The 21,555-nt window shown below is 33.8% G+C and overlaps 1 protein-coding gene across 1 annotated transcript in view; it reads right to left on the bottom strand.

Annotated features, from left to right (window-relative positions):
* LOC135201874 (cell adhesion molecule Dscam2-like) overlaps window positions 1-21,555 on the bottom strand; it is a 242,404-nt gene that overhangs the window by 34,061 nt on the left and 186,788 nt on the right. The window contains 1 exon segment of the mRNA XM_064231174.1: window positions 19,143-19,392. Coding sequence (XP_064087244.1) covers window positions 19,143-19,392 — 250 coding nt within the window.

Genomic DNA, 21,555 nt, shown 5'->3' with positions numbered 1-21,555 from the left:
TATATATATATATATATATATATATACATAACATACATACATACATGTATATATATATATAATATATATATATATATATTATATATATATATATATATATATATATATATATATATATATAATATATATATATATAAGAAACAAAGTTGCAGGATAGTATAGCCTAACAATTGATTTAATAATAGATGGAACAGATTCATAATAGTTTATAAAACTCGCTGAACTTTGCAGAAAAAGCATGCAAGAATGGTTTATGCCTACGGCTTGGAAAAACTTTATCATTATATTAATCCACAAAAAGGGAGACACAAAAGACCTGACAAATTATCGCCCAATAAGTTTACTCTTAGTAATGTATAAAATATTTACAAAGATCATATTAGGCCGAATAGAAAGACAGCTAGACTTTAGTTAACCAAGAGAGCAGGGAGGTTTTAGAAGTGGGTATTCAACAATTGACCATATTCATGTAATTAACCAGCTAAAGGAAAAATCAACTGAGTATGACAAACCAATATGTATGGCATTTGTAGACTATGAGAAAGCTTTTGATTCTAACAAAACTTCAGCAGTAATGATAGCCCTTCAAAAGCAAGGAATAGATGAATCTTATGTTAGAACACTTGATGATAAATATCTATACGGGTAGTACAACAATCCTAAATCTACATAAATTTCCGATTGAGAAAGGAATTAGACAGGGAGACCCTATCTCTCCTAAATTATTCACAGCATGCCTAGAAGAAATTTCTAAGAATTTAGATTGGGAAAATATAGGAATTAACATTAATGGGGAATACCTGAACAAATTAAGATTTGCAGATGACATAGTTCTATTCGGTGAATCAAGGGAGGAATTACAAAAGATGATAGAAAATTTTATTATAGAAAGCAGAAATGTAGGACTAAAAAGGAATATGAGTAAAACTAAGATAATGTTTAATGGAAAAATATATGTATTTAGGACAGGTAGGAAGTGTTTCCCCAGGACATGAGAAGGATAGGCATAGGATGGAGAGCTTTTGGTAAACAAAATGAGATTATGAAAAGTAAAATGCCACTTTCTCTAAAAAGAAAATTATTTAATCAGAAGATCCTACCAGTATCAACTTATGCATCAGAAACTAGGAGCCTTAAGAAAGCTTTAGAACTTAAGCTACTTACAACTGAAAGAGCTATGGAAATAATAATGATGGGAATAACACTAAGAGACAGTAAAAGAGCAACATGGATATGAGAGCAAACTAAAGTAGAGGATATTCTAACAATTAGGAAAAAGAAATGGACGTGGGCAGGGCATATAATGAGAATGTCAGATAATAGATGGACCAAAAGAATAACCGAATGGGTCCCTAGAGATTGCAAACGAAGCAGGGGAAGGAAGAGAAGACGATGGATTGAAGAGCTAAGAAAATTTGCGTGTATAGACTGGCATAGAAAGACCATAACAGACGGGAGTGGAAGGACACGTCTGAGGCCTATTTTGTCCTGCATTGGACTAGCAACGTTGATGATGATGATGATGATATATATATATATATATATATATATATATATATATATATATATATATATATATAATATATATATATATATATATATATATATATATCACTATCAGGACTCATTGAAACTGTTATTTATCTATAAAAAACTATATGCTCTCCTGAACTAACAGTGCTCATTATCAAGTATCATTGCCTCAGCGGTGTGGTTGGTATGGTATTAGCGTCCCACCTTGGTGGTCGCGGGTTCGATTCTCGGCCATTCCTTTGAGGAGTGAGAAATGTGTATTTCTGGTGATAGAAGTTCACTCTGGACGTGGTTCGGAAGTCACGTAAAGCCGTTGGTCCCGTTGCAACGTAAAAGCACCATACAAACAAACAAACAATTATCAAGTATCCGTGGAATGATCGGACAAGAAGTACAGCTGTATCTATGTATGTGTGGGGGCAAAGATTACTTTCCTTATTTATGTTATTACCCTCCATATCCTGTGAGCGTAGATGTGTTTAAGAATAAGCTCGACAAATATCTAAGCTGCATCCCAGACCATCCAAGATTGGAAGATGCAAAATATACCGGAAGATGTACTAGCAACTCTCTGGTAGACATTAGAGGTGCCTCACACTGAGGGACCTGGGGCAACCCGAACAAGATGTAAGGTCTGTAAGGTCCTGTATGGCCCCGCCTTCGTGACCTTAACCTTTCATTGTCCGGCGATCCTTCCAGGTGTTTTGCTACTGTAGCGTATATGATTTTTCTTGATAGGCTGTCTTCAAATCCGTTTCCTGTGTATTGCCTGCCATTACATTGTTGGCGCATGTTATGAACACATCCTCTACAATCAGTCTGGCCGTTTTGTTTGTGTTCCTGTACAAAAATTTCATATCTCCCCATTCTATTTTATGGTCTTTTTGCCCAACAGTGCTTAGCGACTGACGACGTCTGATTATAGTGCCTTTTATTTTGTGTGCGTAGTTTGCTTCATTCTTTGCATGATTTGCCACTTTCGCGGAAACAACATTCTTCACAGTCTAGACACGCTGCCATATATAACCCCCCTCTTGCCTCTTCCCCCTCTACCAGCCTTTTGTCTTTAACTATATTATTCCTAATGGAGTTTTTGTAACTGCCTATCATTTGAAATTATCTAGTTTTCTGTTGACTGTTGTAATGGTGTTGTTGTCGGGGACTATTACTATTTTCTTCCCTTTCAAATGTTCCTTTTCTATTTTTTCTCTTTCTCCAAAATAGTTTTATCTTGCCTTAATGTGTGACCACTCCCACCAATACTTAGGGTATCCTAAACTCTCCCTATGGTATTCCAGCTCTTCATCCAAGAATGCGGAACTGCAAAACCTATAAGCTCTGATGGCTAACCCTGTCAGTACTCTAATTTAAATTTCTTTCTTATGACTAGAGAACACATGTATGTATGATTTGGTGTCTGCTTCCTGTGTACCTTAAATTTTAAACTTACCCCTTCGCTCTTTACAAGTACGTCCAACAAAGGATTTCTCCCTCCTTCTCTTCTCCTATTGTGAACTTGATTTGTTTATCAAGTTTGTCTATTTTTTTAAGAACTTGTGTATAGCAGAATCCACCTAGTTTTTCGGTTAAGCCCCGCCCACTGCACGCTTATGATTGGCTAGCTCTCGAAGGGGGGATGACGTCACACAAGTTAACAGTCCAAATGATTACCAGTACGGATTTGACTCCGTTCAGTGATGTTGAGCTTCGTGCATGAATCATAAAACCACAGATTTGAGTTCCCGGAGTTGTGAAGTATCCAAATTATATCTCCGATAAAAGATATATAAATTTATATATTATGATGAATTTTGATAATTTTGTCTGTGCATCCTATTTACATACGCATCATGCTTTTGTGTGGTGTGTGTGTGTGTGTGTGTGTTTTGGTCTGCATAAGCGATCCGTCATAAACTACATTAATTGAAATGAAGCATATTCTTATACAGCCAGTTTCGACATTAGGGTATTATTTCATCATAATCCTGCAATTTCTTATATTCTGAGGCAATGGTAGAGCATAGGCCTACCCATCAAATTCTTATATTTTGAGGCAATGACGGCATAGGCCTACAGGTTGAATTCTAATATTTTGAGGCAATGACAGGACATAGGTCTACTTGTCAATTTCTTATGTTTTGAGGCAATGATAGGGCGTAGGCGTACACGTCGAATTCTTATATTTTGATGCAATGTTAAGACATACGCCTACACATAAAATTCTTATATATTGAGACAATGACATGGCATGAGCCTAAACGCCAAGTTCTTTTTGCAAATAGTCTTCTACCTGTAGCTTAGCATAGCAGTTCCAACTCCACGATACATAATGTATATGCATAAAGTGGAATGTACGCGTATAAGCAAGAGCACGTACACATACATGCGTGGAGGGCCAAATATTGAGACTGTCTCACCCTTACACACAACTATCAAATTGCTTTCAGTGAACTATATTGAAATTATATTTACTAAAGGGATAACAAATTATATTACCATGACGAGTAAATATAAGGCTGCTGTAGTATTTCTATCAAAATGAAGGCTACGGTAGAAAGGCATCATAAGATACTTAACAAATTAGAAAAATATATGATTGCTGAAATTTATCCACGAGATGATCCAAACCATTCTGCGAGTAGCCCATGAATCACTTGGTTTTGGAACCATTCTTGTAGAATTAGTCTCTCTCTCTCTCTCTCTCTCTCTCTCTCTCTCTCTCTCTCTCTCTCTCTCTCTCTCTCTCTCTCTCTCTCTCTGTTGTTAGGAGAATATTCTGGCTCAGAGTATATTAGTAAAGATCTCGATTACTTTTAGTTAAAACAAATGACTAAATTTCAGTTAACAAGAGTAGGCGGATAATTCTTAGCGACAGTATTTTATGAATAGGTCTATGTTTATTCTGCAATGTTAGGATACCATATGAAAAATTTTCGAAGACATTACAAGCACCTTAACAGCAGCAACAAAAACAAGAATAACCACAACAAGAACCACAATAAAACGGCTGAATATAAGATACACCTAAATCTCCAAACGTCATAAACTGCCAAAACTGACAAAAATGGAGGACTTTATAGGTCTACATCATTTTTTATGACCTTATTATTTTGAAAGAAAATTCACAGGAATTTATATCCAATATGAATTGTACAGCCTATCATACGGTAACTTTTTTTTCTTTTTTTTAAACAAAGGTATCTTCTGGTTTTATTTAATAAAGTGCAGTCACTGCTTGCCATTCTTCCTAATGTGTAAACCAGAACTATAAACACGGAATGGACATGCGCGATATCACCGTGTGCAACTTGCCGCCATTGTAAAGGGTGGAGAGAGCTTTTGTATCACAATGCCCACCTCGCCATATTAAAGTGTAATCTCTTAATTTTCCATGACAATATCTTGTCAGCTATGACATTGTTGCATTATGTTAAAGTAAATTTAGTAGTACAGATTATTTAATCTAGTAATTTCTGTTTACATGAAAATACATTTACAATAGACCGAAAACTATTAGTATTAATAAGATTGACATTAAAAAGTTATCTGTAAAAATAAATTATTTATATCAAGAGGTGTGTTTCTTTTTGTAATAATGAAGAATGACATTAATAATTGATCTGTAACAATAAGTTATTTATATCAACAAATGTGTTTCTTTTTGTAGTAATGAATGATATAAGTAAGCAATAAGCATAAGTCAACATAATTACAATTTAAGTCCATTGTGTCATGGTGATATGGTTAATCCCTAGGTAACACAGACTGCATAACTACATAACAAGGTGATGAGACCTGGTTAGTGCATAAAATGCAAATTAGAGTATAAAGACTTTGATGGCTAGAAGGATATTAAATATAAGGAGTTCAACAGACTTTAGTGGTAAAATTTATCACACAACCACATGGCAAAGACACGACATCACTCAGTCTTAGAACATGGCATGCATGATTATTGTATGAGACATATAGTACGTGCGTCATTTGGTTTGTTGGAAACTGTTTTTAACATATGATAAATTTATTAAAATTTATATAAAACAATTGGAACAGTAGAGTAAAAAATCGAACTCAGGTAAAATGCATATCTGGATATCTTTACTTAAAACACAGCAGCGCAGTATTTTCTACACACTTAAATATATGCATTTAAAAGGGATTTTCAAAAGCTTTCCAATGAGCCTATATTTATTGAAATCGGTCGAAAATTAAGGACGACAGAGTGAAAAAAGCGTCTGCAAGGCTATGCTTTAACAGCCTAATTCAGCGTCTTCTCCACCCTTTCCCATGGCGCCGTGCAGTGACAATCAGCGTCAATACAATTATATGTGCATGTCCATTCCATGTTTATAGTTTCATGGTGTATATGATTCCAATGATATCGATTTTCAGACTATGCAAATGTAGTAAAATTTCCTTAAATCAGTATGAAATATCAGTCTGCAAGGCTCTTAGAAAGTCTTTGTGTTGAAATTTAGAAAGTTGAACACGCCTCACAATATCAGACGGTAATGACAATTGGCCAGTGATTCAAGTGCACCGATTTGAACACAAACATTTCCAGTATTCAGGTGAACCTCATTCACGAAACACATCATTGCAACAACGCAGAACATTTCTGACTTCATTCATATTTTCGTTTTTTTTTTTTTTCTTTTTAGGATGTATTATGATTTTATTTCAGGGGATAATACAAAGTTTCACTTTGCTAATCAGCACAACGTACTTTAGTTCAGTAAAACAACCATTACAAAATAAATGAAGATGAGAAGAACCACAGATTAAACAACTTTTCGAAACTATTTCCAACCAATCAGCTTCAATGAATGGTCGTGACGTAATCAGTAGGCGGGGCTTAGCTGCAAAGCTGGCAGGTCTTTGCTGTAGTTCTTCCTTTTCTCCCTTATAAATAATCAAGATGTCATCCAAGTATCTTACCTATTTAATGATATTTAATTTCCCTTTATTTAATTTACCTACCTCTTCCGTTTCAAACCATTCAATACAAATGTTAGCCAAGATCGGGAAAAGACTCTACCCTTGACCACGCTACTTTTTGGGACAACAATTTATAAAAACGTCATGATCTAAGACACATATATAAACCTCTTCTTCAATGGTACATTAGTAAACAAGGAATTGACATCTAAACTTACAAATTTACTGTCTTTTACGTTAATTTCAGATTATTCATCTACAAGGTTCATATTATGTTTTAGACGCCCTTCCGAAACTAAACCCAACTATTTTCCTAATATGATGGAAAGAAATTTCTCCAGGCTCATCTGCGGTGATCTCGTCGATGCCACGGTCGGTCTAAGCGGGCATTCTTCCTTATGTGTCTTTTGACTAAATATACAATATATCTGGGCCTTCCCCTGATTTTACTTTGTCTTCTAATTCTTTTCTTTGGGTTTTGTCCTGGATTTTTATCAAAGTTTCTTTTAATTTTTTTTTTTATCAAAATTACATTATAGCCCCCTTACGTCCGTTTTTTTTTATTGCAAGCTTGTAACATTTTCGAACGAATATCACTGCTAGATACCATCTAGTTTCAATGAGGTCCTGTTAGTGATTGTATTAATGTACAAAACAATTGTTTAAGTTTAAGTGATAAAGTTAATATAATACATGCATACATACATACTTATATATATATATACATATATTTTTATAATATATAAGATATATAGATATGTCTATATATATATTCTAATAATTATATATAATAATATATATATATAGATATAGATATTATATATATAAATTATATTATATTATATGACGATAGATATTATATATTATATATCTATATATTATATGATATATATATATATATATTATTATCTATTAGAATATCTAGATATATTATATTATATTATATAGATATATATATATATAAAGATAAGATATCTCTAGATTATATAGATATTATATATAGTTATCTAGATCTATATATATCAATATATCTTATAATTATATATATATTATTATATATATCTATATAGTATTATATATATATATTCTCTTTAAATATATATTATTATATATATATATATCTCTATAATATATATATATTATTATATAATATTATTATATATATTTATAGATATATATATAATATATATCTCTAGTTATATATATATTTTAAAAATTAATATATCTCTATATATCTATAATCTCTATATCTATTATATAGACAGATATCTATATCTATATAGCTTAATATAATAGATCTATATATATAGTATCCTCTAGATCGCTCTCTCTATCTATATATATATATATATAATATATATATATATATAATAGATTATATATATCTATCTATAGATAGATATATATTACTTATATATAGTATATATATATGAAGATAAAGATATATAGTATATATATATATATAATATATAATATACAATATATATATTAATATTAGGGGCTTGTGCCTTGTATGATAAGGCGCCCTATGAGGTAATGTTAGACTAGCGATAATCTTACGCTAAGTCGGTTGGTATTGCACTTCCATCTTCAATGGAGTGTCTGGGGGTTTGTAGATCATTTACGAAGTCGGTATTATCTGTTGGTTATTACGACGATGTGTTAAACTCATGGTGAGGAGGTTCTTGTAGAAAACACGAAATATAAAACTATATGTATTCTTCTGAAGTTTTACATGCTGAAGATCAGATATGATTGTACAAGTCTTCTAATAACGATAGCTTGATCGCTTCTGCCAATGATGATGGCTAATCCTATTCCTCTACATGATAAAGCTTAGGTAAAGAGGTACAGGTCTTCTAATGACGATCGCTAACTCTGTTCTGCTCGTCTACCATCTCTGTTACAAGTTATGAAGGAACAGACAGTAGTTCGAACATATGAACATACATACAAATGACATAGTTTCATACGAACACAAAATGAGACACGCTACAGATCACGTAGGCCGTTTGAATTATAGGTCTGGGGGTAGTTGTCTCAAGCAGGAAGCTTGGACTAATGTTTATAAAACAATTGAATGACTACAGGTGACGGCATGTTATCTTAGCCTACATACTTATTGTATACGTCATCTTTAGCGTCTCTAGTCTGATCACATTCCTGCAAGCAATCTTTTATATATATGGACTAACATTCCATATTTTTATTATGTAAACACTTACATTAGCTCGGTCAGCTACCAAAACCAGCTACTGAATATTACTCAAACTTGACTTGCATTTGACTTATAGGAGTGTGATACAGACACTATGTGAATATATATATATATATATATATATATATATATATATATATATATATATATATATATATATATATATATATATATATATATATATATATACATTAGTAAATAAAAATTCATGGTGTACATGAATTGATTCAAGTAATAAAATATAAAACAATGATATTGGTAAATAACAGTGATCACGTGATATATAATGATACAGTTTTTTCACTTCATCTCATTAAGATACATATGCTACAGAAATACTAATGTACTCTGATAATTGCATAGAATGAAGATTAACATGATAATCATATTTAACTGATAAAAAATTTCATATATGAATTGATAAATTATTAATGTTTATGCTGATTGATTCGTTGATTTTATGCTAAATGTTATATATCTGATACATTAATCAATATACTAACTCATATAACTGCAGATATTGGTAAGATAAAAGGTAACAGATTGATTATAGGCTACCTGATTTGTTTATACATATGTATATGGAGATTCATATAATTATGATTAATATATGTGCACTTTAAATAGATTCCTATTGCGTACACGCAAAGATATATTTCGATTCCGTTATTTATGATCATTTATATATAGATTCCTAGTGCGTACACGCAAAAAATATATTTCGATTCTGTTATTTATGATCATTTATATATAGGATACATGATACTTTATATATATAGGATACATGACCGAGGTTATACTACTTCACTTTTAACTAGCGTTCGAACAACTTTTCGTCCATTACACAGTTCCAGACAACCACCTATGGCCCAATGAAACGGCCTATTTCACAGGGTTAAAACAAGGGGAAAATTTGCCTGGGCGGGTCCAACATTCTATATTGCGCTCATACTTATTCTCTGCATCCTAAGCTACACGATTACGTTCGCGATGAATAGATCATCCCAGCACGAGTCCTTCGCCAGCAAAGTAGAGTTGAATATCCTTCAAGTCGTAATTGTCGGAAGTATGTCCCTTTCGTAGTCGATTCCGACAGCCGCCGGAGCATTCCGCATTAAAACGAGATTAACAACGAGATACGGTGTCGGTCGAGATTAACGACGAGATACGGTGTCGGTCGAAGAAGTCCATGAAATTCCTTTCACATTGTAGGCGGTTGTTACTTGACTGTAGTCGTCCGCTGCGACGAACGATTTTTTTGAAGTTGCGATGTGAAACTCTCGTACTGCAGGATACTGTAACCAGGTTCCATTAATCAGCCTGCAAGTGAAATTATACTTGTCACAAGGGCAGAGTACATTCAGACGACATCCAAATACAGGGGAGGGGAGAGAGCCATTTAGACCAGACTTAACCCACATGAATTCGCTGATATTTTGGAATTCAAAAGAGTCCGCTGTACAAACTTTTTTATCCATGGCATTAACAATGAGTGAACCTATCCAGGTCTATGATGACTGTAAAAATATCCATAATTATAACAAACAAACAGATATCAATACAAATCCCAAAGAAAATTCGATATTACTGGTAGTAAATTACTAGACAAAGAAGTGGAAAACGGAGCTATTTGTAAGATTGCCAGGCAACATAAGAGTCAAAGAGAAGATTAATCATGATTCTGTATTTCTCTATACTAACTGAAATTAAGTTGTGATAAAATCTGATCCTATGTGCCCTAACAAAAGTTTCATATTCATTTTCTCGCGCGCATCCTCTGAGGTTAATTTTAAAAACTTTATTAATAGGTAGGAGATGCAACGAAAAAAACCCACTATGTAAACTAATTTCTAAATAAACTTTGGGTTTTTCAAGAAAATGTGACATTTTCCCATGAATGTTTTTACTTGAATTGTAATAGGCTAATGTTGCAAGTAAATATTTCACATATATATCTTGATACTTCTAATGTCTATGAGGTTCAGAAAAATTAATTCATTTTGTGTATAGAAATTCTATTTGCTTATTTTGTTATTAATTTTAAAATGATTGCAACTCCTTAGCTAAAGTTGCATTGCGCACACCGATAGACACTTGTACCTAACGTCTGCCTTGCCCATGAGAAGTTCGGCTAAGCATTCCTTTCTCCAGTCATTCTGCTTTTGCAAGCAGAGACGACACACGGATGAAGCCTGTGTAAGCAGATTATTGAGGTTTAAAGGAACAAATGCTGATACGACAATGGATGACGTCGTCACCTTGGCAGGAGATTGCTCTCAGCCAGCTAAGAGTTACGTTACTTGCTGTAATAAATACGACTTTAGGATAAATTTTTTGTTTTTTAATACTCGACCCACATGAGAAGAATGTCTGAAAAAAACAGTACCAAAATTGAACAATATATTAGTTTCATGTTGGAAAACTGCATGATTATGTTAAATTAAATATTCCTTATTGAAACTAATGAAAAAGGTTTCCATACAAATTCTATATATATTATTAGCCCTGTATAAGATTCATATAGGATTATTTCATAGATACATTTTCACTTCTAGACTTCCTGACTTTAAAATCTCTTTTATTTTATTATTATTTATTTATTTATTTATTATTATTATTATTATTATTATTATTATTATTTTATTATTATTTTTTTTTTTTACATTGACTACGAATATAAATCACCTGGACAGACAATATGTCAGTAGGTTTTGATATGTGTTTTTGAACTTTTAGCTTATTTGTCATTACTAAAGCGTTAAGTTAGAGTTCAAATCTTTACGCATATATATTTGGATATTTAATTATCTATGGTTACGTTTTGCTTATTGATTTTATCGTGATTCCTTTTTTATTATAATTTGTAACCCTTCCGACTTCTTACGGAGTGTATTATATTGACTCCACTTGTATCCATATTTATTTTATTTTTTTATATTTATTTATTTATATATATTTGATAAATTAATGGTTGGCTTGAATATGTGGAAAAGTGTTCTAGCGGCGTACCGTATAAGGCTACTTGCGGCATCAATTCTATAGATACAAGATATAAATGATAAAGGTATTTAAAACCGCGAGAACCGCTATAATCCAGTTCGGATCCAATATCACGAGTTGTAACTCGTAAGACATTGACACTTCCTATTTAATTATTATCCGGTATTCTACCAACCGATTGACTCTGGGTGATAAAATATATTATTGGTTTTCTTAATGGAAAGGAATTCACACAACGTGTTAAGGAGATTATTATTGATTTACACCACCCGAGTCACAGATTATTATGTGTTGAATTCCATATTTACTGATTTAGCACTCATAAATATTCGTAACGCACTCAATTTGCGGTGTTTGTTTTTTAGTGCTATTAATTCTATATAACGTGTCAAGGAACTATTAACACTAAGAAGTGTTTGTATTCCTCTGTCAGACTCGTAATTCTGTTAATATTCTACGTATATTCTTTCAAGGATTGATTTGGCACAGGATAGGCCCTTAACTGACAGGTGTCTTAGTGTGTCCCTTGTTTTCATGACAGGTGTTACAATCAGTTATGTGCTTTTTATATCTGTAAGCATTGTAGGCCAGTAAAACAGTGATTTGGCTTTCTGTGACATAGGAGGAACCCTGGATGACGGAATGCAACCAGTTTATGACGATTGGTATGAGAGAGATTATTACTACTACCTGGTCGTTAGTCCTCTGCTGTTGTTCTTCGGGTTTCCTCGTCACAGACCTACATAGAACATTACATTTGATTATATTATTCTGATACACATACTATAAATATACTTTTGCTTTAGGGTTTCTGCTCGAAGTGTTTATTGTTTTTGCTTAGCCGCTGACCTGTTTCCGTTTCGAAGTGTTTATTGTTTGGTGTTTATTGTTTTGCTTATCGCTGTTGACCACTTGCTTTTGTTCAGTTTGTAACAGTTCTGCTGCGCGTCCGACCCAGATATTCAATGCTCGCGATTCTTGGGTTAAGGAATTTTCTGTTTAGATACGGTTTTAACAATAGGCCAGGATGTTTCTATATCTTTTAGTCCAATTAATGGTTCTTTGCTGTATGGTGCGGGATTGCGGGATAATGCGTCAGCTATGATATTTGCTTTCCCAGGTAGATATCTTATCTTGGCTCCAATAACCTGAATGATCATTTGTCACCGAGTTCCTTTTGACTGTGATTAAAGCCTTTGAAAAACTCGGTAAAGGACTCATGTTCAGTAAGGACTTTATCAGGATAGCCATAGATTATGAACTTAAAATGTACTAGTGTTAAAACAGATACCTAGCCCTTCCTTGCCTATTCTGCATATTTACTTTCAGAGGGCTTTAGTTTACGTGAATAAAAGCTATAGGGAAGAACTGTTTATCATATTACTGAAGTAGTATCCCTCTTACCCTTGGTCTGAGGCGTCTGTTGCAATAAAAAAAAAAACAAAAATTCCTTATTTAAATCAGGGATTTTTAAGTTAGGTAAGCTGCATTTTACGCTTTTAAGATATCGAACGCCTGTTGATGCTTTTCAGACCATAATAAATCTACGCTCTTCTTCGTAAGATCTGTTAAAGGAGCTGTCATGATTGAAGAGTTACATATTTACATACGATTGTAATACCCACTACAGTGCAAAAGTGCTGTATCCCCCTTTTACGTTAATAAGTACCGGAAAGTTATGAATAGCCGACACCTTACCATAGACTACTTTAAGACCTTGACTAGACACATAAACCTAGATCACATGTTGCGGTTTTAAAAAACTCGCATTTAGATATTTTACTCTGAGATTATTTGTCTTTGTCTCTGTAGCACTAGCTCTACTTTATGTGAATGTACTTCTAAGGTATTAGAAAAGATTACAAGACCAACTATAAGCATGTAGGGTATCCTTAAAAGTCTCCAAACACTATATTATAATTGGGGCGCAACGTAAGCCGGAGGCATACGTAAAAATTGATAATGTCCCCTGAGTGTGCTGAAAACGGTGTATGAGGTACAATCACTTAGGTAATGTATCTGGTAAAAGCATTTAAGTAAGTCCAAGTTGGTGAAAAAAATTTATTCTAACCTAACAGAGATAAGATGTCGTCGGTACATCGCACTGGAAACTATCGGGAGTCGTTTCCTTGTTTAAGCGACAGAATCTAGCAGATACGCGAAATCCGATCTTTTATGGCATGACATTTGAGGGAAAAATTATATGGGCTTATTTGATTTCCTAATGACTCCTATTACTAACATTTTTCAACTTCGTCATTTATCTCTATTTTGAAATTTCATTGAGAATCTATACGAAGGTACGTAATAGCTTTATGTTTGTCCTTAGACCGTGTTTTGTGTTAAATTACATCCGTTTTTCCCAGAGATCACTCGCTAGTGGAGAAACTTCCTGGTATTCAGGTAAAAGATAAAAAAAATTCTGCTGAATCACCTCTGCTTGAATGACTTTACTGATATTCTTTAGATAGATTATCAGAGAGATTCATCCACGACTGGTTGGGCGGGATTAAAAAATTAGCAACAATAAAAGAAATGCGATATTTATATGTATAGGTTTTTGTGGATTACTATATTAACTTGTTTGCAGCGAGTCAACCGTGTCTAGGGCTTTTGTTCGCGGAAATCGTTATATTTCAGAGTGTCGGGAAGGATTAAAATTTCATTTCCAGCAAAGTCTTTTTTACACGCACTAAGACATTCGAGGGGTGCATGCTTCTCGAGATTTTGCGTGCAAAGTGCGACTGCGGTTGTGGGAGAATTCTGTTGGGTCATTTGAACAATGTTACGATTTATGAGACAAATGTATAGTTCCTCTATATAAGTTATTATTTGATTAACTGTCTCTTTTTGTTCAAACGGATTTCAATATGTTTGAAAGGTTTTATAGGATTTTCATTTGATAAACACGCCTTATTTGCAGGATGTAAGATAATATTTTGTATACCCCTAGATGAATCTTACAATTACGCTAGATACAGATCAATGTTTTTTATAACTATAGAGGTATCTGTATGCACTCGCTTATCCGGACTTCTCATTAGGGAAGTTCGAACAACAGACAGTGAGTCCGTAAATACAGGATATTACGTTTACTAAAGAAATAAAACAAGATATTCTAATTTTTACGGCGCGTACAGTTGGGCTTAATCCACCAGTATTTATTATAACTTAATGTATTAAAATTAAACGAAAACCTGCTCTGATTACTTTATACAGTCGTGTGTTTCATAGGAAAAAATCCTTTTTAATTCAAAAAGATATCCGGTATGTATGAACCACATCGCTTTTCCCCACTCTGCTAGAGTCGCTTATTGTATGGAATTTGCTATGCTTTGAACACTACGGCAGTTTTTGACTGACCTTGACCGCTTGACTAGGTGACACAGTCACCGAGTTTGCTTGTTTGATTCTGAACGGGCTACTGTTTCTATTTTTTTTTTTGTAATAATTAAGATCCTTCTCTTTATTACCATCGGCAACGTATTGTGTGTTTTTAGCATTATGTTGCTGGTTACGTATAAAGCAATGAATGACGAAACTATCTAGGAAATGAGCGATTACTAATAGACAAGTTATCACTACTGCATTCAATATTAACTGTTTGTACTTCATTCTTTGCTAAATTTGAAATAGTGAGGGATCCTGGTCAGCGCATTTAGCCTGATGAAAGTTTTTTACAGACATGTTATTCCTTGCAATCCAGCCATATTTTAAAAGTTAAGTTGAGTCATTGAGGTTCGATATTTTATATAACTAAAAAAACTCAAGGCTAAAACTGCGATCGGGACTTTGCAAAGGAGCATTTATTGTCATGACCCGAAATAGTGTTACCTCTAATTTATCTAGATTTGTACGGGTGTTCCACTTGTTTTTGTGTGTTTTCTAATCACTACGGTGCTTAAACGAACCCTATCCATGCATCTGTATAAATACAGACGTCCACTGCGTAAACGCATATTCACTGTTTAATATGATTTGTTAAGTAAGGGATTAATAATCACCCCAAATGATAAAATTAACATAGTATATGATTATGATATTTCAGTAGAACTTCTGGAAACAGACACTCAAAGATAAAAAACTCGCAGTAGCGAAATCTCAATGATGTTGATAATTTCTGTAAACAGTAAGATTAAGAATGTCTCGTAACTTCAGCCACAGGAATAACGAAATTCGACCTGCAAAGGAAACACTCAAAGTTACTCCAAATGATAAAAAAATTGTACTTAGCTTGCTTTTGTGGGAAGTCACGGTGTTCTGATAACGACACACGGCCTTGGTCCTCCTTCTCTATTTAGCGGATGACCTGGTTTGGCTTCAGTTTCCCCGTGCGCGTTGTTTCGATGATTCGAGCCCTTGAAAATCCGATGCTGCAGACGCGTTCGGTTTGTTTCTTGGAGTGCCGGAAACGCTCACTAACGATGTTTTCTTGAATGATTCTAATGAGAGACGAAGCTTGCGTTGTCGTAGGAAAGGACACGTCGGTTTTGTTTCTTGAAGTTATTCACTAACGATGATACTAAGTTGCTTGAAGAATCTCTTGCTTTCGTCGTCGTTAAGAGTTCTTGTTGTTTTCTGAAGTCGCTCACTAACGATGATACTATGTTGCTTGAAGAATCTGCTGCTTCCGTCGTCGTTGACTTCTTATGATACATGATTTATTATTCTGGTTTTTCTTCGTAGGACGTTGTAGAGTTCTTCTGGTACGCTGGCTACCAATATTAGGGCTTGGGTGCCTTGTATGATAAGGCGCCCTATGAGGTAATGTTAGACTAGCGATAATCTTACGCTAAGTCGGTTGGTATTGCACTTCCATCTTCATGGAGTGTCTGGGGGTTTGTAGATCATTTACGAAGTCGGTATTATCTTGTTGGTTATTACGACGATGTGTTAAACTCATGGTGAGGAGGTTCTTGTAGAAAACACGAAATATAAACTATATGTATTCTTCTGAAGTTTTACATGCTGAAGATCATATGATTGTACAAGTCTTCTAATAACGATAGCTTGATCGCTTCTGCCAATGATGATGGCTAATCCTATTCCTCTACATGATAAAGCATAGGTAAAGAGGTACAGGTCTTCCAATGACGATCGCTAACTCTGTTCTGCTCGTCTACCATCTCTGTTACAAGTTATGAAGGAACAGACAGTAGTTCGAAACATATGAAACATACATACAAATGACATAGTTTCATACGAACACAAAATGAGACACGCTACAGATCACGTAGGCCGTTTGAATTATAGGTCGGGGTAGTTGTCTCAAGCAGGGAGCTTGGACTAATGTTTTATAAACAATTGAATGACTACAGGTGACGGCATGTTATCTTAGCCTACATACTTATTGTATACGTCATCTTTAGCGTCTCTAGTCTGATCACATTCCTGCAAGCAATCTTTTATATATATGGACTAACATTCCATATTTTTATTATGTAAACACTTAACATATATATATATATTATATATATATATATATATATATATATATATAGATATAATATATATATATATATATCACCAATAAGGCACTTTCACTGACTGGGAGAGGTCAAAGAGGAAAACTGGGTAGTCACTGCCGAATTGATCCTTGAAACAAAGAAGGATGCCACATTAATACAAATAACAGCTCTGCAAAATTTCATTAAAGTTTAGGTGGCTGAAGAAGTATGCACAATTGAGATTAAGAATGTGATCAGAATCCTAATATAATGTAAGATCAATTTTGAATGGGAGATTTTGTCAAAGTACTTTAACTTTTAGAGGTTTGTTTCAGCCTTCCGAAAAATGAAGGGCTTTTTAGTTGTGTTCAATTCACCCATTAACTTTGCATATGATGTAAGCTAACTCCAACCAGAAGAGGTATCCCCTGTGTGCTGACATTTTGATATGTTATTATTTTCACATAAAATTATTGATATGATAAAGCAACTACAGTGCGTGAGATAGGACTCAATATTCCTCAAGCAGCACTCTCTCAAGCAATCTCACTATATACGTCCTTTGCACGTGAATCTCTCCCTCTGAGGTTACTTACATCAAGTGGCTATCCTTTACATATTTTGCTAGAATAACGAGCAAATAAAATAACGGAAATTTTCTTTGCATGTACATTAAGAGGGGACGGAAGGTAACTAGAGGATAGGGGATCATTCACGCTAACGAATCCCAGAGGATATAGTAAAAGTCTCCATAAAAGTCTCTTATGTAAATCTTATCCAGTAAAACCAGATTCCATGATCCTTGAGATAAAGACGTGTCGTAAAATAAGTTAATAAAATACTTGAAATAGCCTAGAAAAGCGAAAGTGGAATATCTTAGTGAATTGGTGAATTGCTGAATCAAGTGTTCCTTTATGGACACGGATTATTAACGATAGATGTGGATAAAAGAAAAAAGTGAAAGCTGTTGAGGCGAAGCGTTTATATACACTATGTATCATAAGAACTATTCGGAGGGTTAGAAGTATATAAATAGCAGAAGTGGTGCAGTACAAAGTGGAGCATGACGAATATTACAGCACTTTTTAATGGTAAAGACATGTGAAAAGAATTGAGAAGTTGGTAAAAATGAGTGTATAATTCAGAGTGCAAGGAGGAAGGGAGGGGAGGAAGATCTAGAAAGAGCTATGCAGTTGAAGTTGAAAAGGTAATTGAATTAAAACGCCTTAATATACAGAAAGCTCGAAAAAGCAGACAAGATTGAAGTAAGAGTCCAAGATGTATGTAAGGTGGCCTGGGTGCTCCTGATGAGCATATTTTGAAGAAACGAGAAATAGCCAATATTAGGGAATTTTTCTCCACGTGAAATATATATGTATATATATATATATATATATATATATATATATATATATATATATATATATATATATACATCGAGCTACAATGTCCTTTACTATCTAATTCGCTCTACCTCGGAATTAATATATTTTCATATATGCTTAACCGAAGGGGAATTTTTTACACGATAATAGATTTGCCTGGTCCCGGGCGCTAACCCAAGAAGACATTCAAATCCAGAACGTCATGAAGCTTCTACCTACCCCACCACCGCGAAAGGGGTAGGTAAAAGCTTCACTGACGTTCCTGATTTGAATGCCATCTTGGGTTCGCGCCCGGGACCAGGCAAATCTATTATCGTGTAAAAAAAATCCCCTTCGGTTAAGCATATATGAAATATATTAATTCCGTGGCAGAGCGAATTAGATATTAAAGGACATTGTAGCTCGATGTATGTATATGAATCTCGGTAATGTGAAATGACTTTATATATATATTATATATATATATATATATATATATATATATATATATATTATATATATGTGCATATATATATATATATATATATATATATATATATATATATATCTATATATAACACTGATATGCATAGCTATGAATCCTAAGAGCGACAAAAAAAAAGGAGGAATAAAAACTCTCACCTTGAATCCAATGTTTGTCACTGTATTGGCGATACTCTAACACCAAGTGGGAAATGGGGCATCCGTGAGATCTCCACGCTTTCGGGAAAATGGCTATGCTGGAGGAGTTGACTGAGAAGAATTGCTGTGGTTGCGGGGGCTGGGGAGGTCCTCCGAGAGTCCTGACGACGGCGGTGCTGCTGCTTGGGCTTACACCCACAGCGTTGTGGCTCACGACGTAGATGTGGTACCGCGACCCACATTCTAAACCCTATAGTTTGGGAGATAATTCAACTTGTAATCTGCATTCTCAATACTACTATCAGTCCTGGCTAGTGCGGTCTTACACTTCTCCCTGTATCGTGGAATTGACATTGTGGAAGGGTAACGCAATAAATGAGTGAAAACCAAAGGGAACACTAACGTAAACGAGATACTTCATATTTCCTGACTGACAAAGGAAAATATTTCTCGGGCGGTATTACTATTTAAAAAAATATTTCAATTTTTAATCTAAAATTTGCTTTTAGCAAGCAAAGTACATGCTGTTAAGGCTTTCCATTGTTGTTTCTTTAGATTATATACATTTTGAAACCTTCTAGAATCACTATATAAAATCTTAAACGGATAAAAACAAGCTGGACCAAAAGGATAAGAACTGAATCAGATATTCCTTTTATAATTCTCAACAAAAATATCTCAATATCAGTGTTTGGATAACTTCCTAGTTAACGTCAAATAAAAAAAAAATATACCGAATGAAATTAAATCTCTTTGGAAACACTGATTATCCCAAGTGGAAGGGGCATATAACAACAAAATCAAAGGTACCATCCAGCATGGTTTGTGCCGAGTGTGTATGGCATCCATCTTGTTTAAGCTCAAAACATCCCGAAAACAAATAAAGCAATGAATTTCTTACTCAGTCACCTTAAAACAAAAGACGAACCTTATGTATTTTCTAACTAGAAAGAGAGGATTTCAAAGGTTTTTCTATTTTTTCTTCTTCTTCTTCCTCCCTTTTTGTAAACAGCAGATATTTCTGTTCAAGAGAAAGAGAAAATGAAAAAATAAATAGATATGCGTACGTGTAACAGTTTCATGTTACTCGTTTGTTGTTATTAACTCCTGCGGCAGTCATGTACTATGGTTTTACGATAAATTCACAGCGTTAGATATATGTAAGACATTTATAAACAAAGAGAGAGAGAGAGAGAGAGAGAGAGAGAGAGAGAGAGAGAGAGAGAGAGAGAGAGAAGTGAGTATAATACTTGAAAATAAATATTTACATTGAAAAACGATGCAGGTCGATCTGGAGTTGCTGAACTGTAAGATTCAGGTACAGCATGAAATGGAAAAATACAAAATAAAAAAAAATATAAAAAACACCAGCTCAATTTTTTCCGGTATTTTTTTCTAACAAAACTGACTGTATATATCGGAATTAAAGGGAGTCGTCACAATAGTGTAGGAGATGATGTACGTAGAAGGGTCGAGGAACAAATGGCGAGGGCAGCGGGTGACGGGCATGCGCTTGTAAGAGCAAAAAGTCTTCAATTATGTCTCCAATGATAATTGATTCCATGGAATAACAGTAACAGCGATGAACAACTAATCAGGTGCTTCTTGCATGACAGGTTCGATAGTGTTGTTTTGTCATGTTACTCCCTTTTAACATTGTGGCGTTTTGCATCACGGTTTTATCATTTTTGTCATTCAATTATATATATATATATATATATATATATATATAATATATTATAGTATATATATATATATATATATGTATATATATATATATATATATATATATATATATATATATATATACATATATATATATATATGTGTGTGTGTGTGTGTGTGTGTGTGTGTGTGTGTGTAAATATATAATAATAATTTTTGGGGAAAATTTGTGTAAATTTCATGATATTAAATTGTATATGCTTCCTTGTTTTTTTTCAAAAATGTACTGTTTTTCTTGAAGAATAACTTGTTTACGCGTGTATCCCTCAAGGTGTGGCTACCCTCAGGCGTTTCTCCCCCCTTTCCTCGTTTTTTTGTAGAGTGAAATCGTCCTTATTGCTAATCTTGTAGTGTCAATTTCGATATTAGCCTTCTTTTGACTATGTTTTCCTCTGTAAAATCAGTTTGCCTTAGTAAAGGGTCGGAACAAGACCGAAAGTACTCGGCTATCTCGCGTTTTTCATTTTTTCCTTCGTGGCAAAAAAACCTTTATATATATATATATATATATATATATATATATATATATATATATATATATATATATATATATATATATATATACGTAAATAACCACATGAAAGATGGAAAATTAACGACCAGGTGCTAAGCACTTCCATATATTGCGTACACTTCTTCGGGGTACAAAATGAAATAAATAGATAGAAACATAAACGAGAGAACTTCA

Source organism: Macrobrachium nipponense, chromosome 28, assembly GCF_015104395.2.
Source record: "Macrobrachium nipponense isolate FS-2020 chromosome 28, ASM1510439v2, whole genome shotgun sequence".
NCBI classification, from domain to species: Eukaryota; Metazoa; Arthropoda; class Malacostraca; order Decapoda; family Palaemonidae; genus Macrobrachium; species Macrobrachium nipponense.
This window is presented reverse-complemented; position numbering and strand designations above follow the sequence as displayed.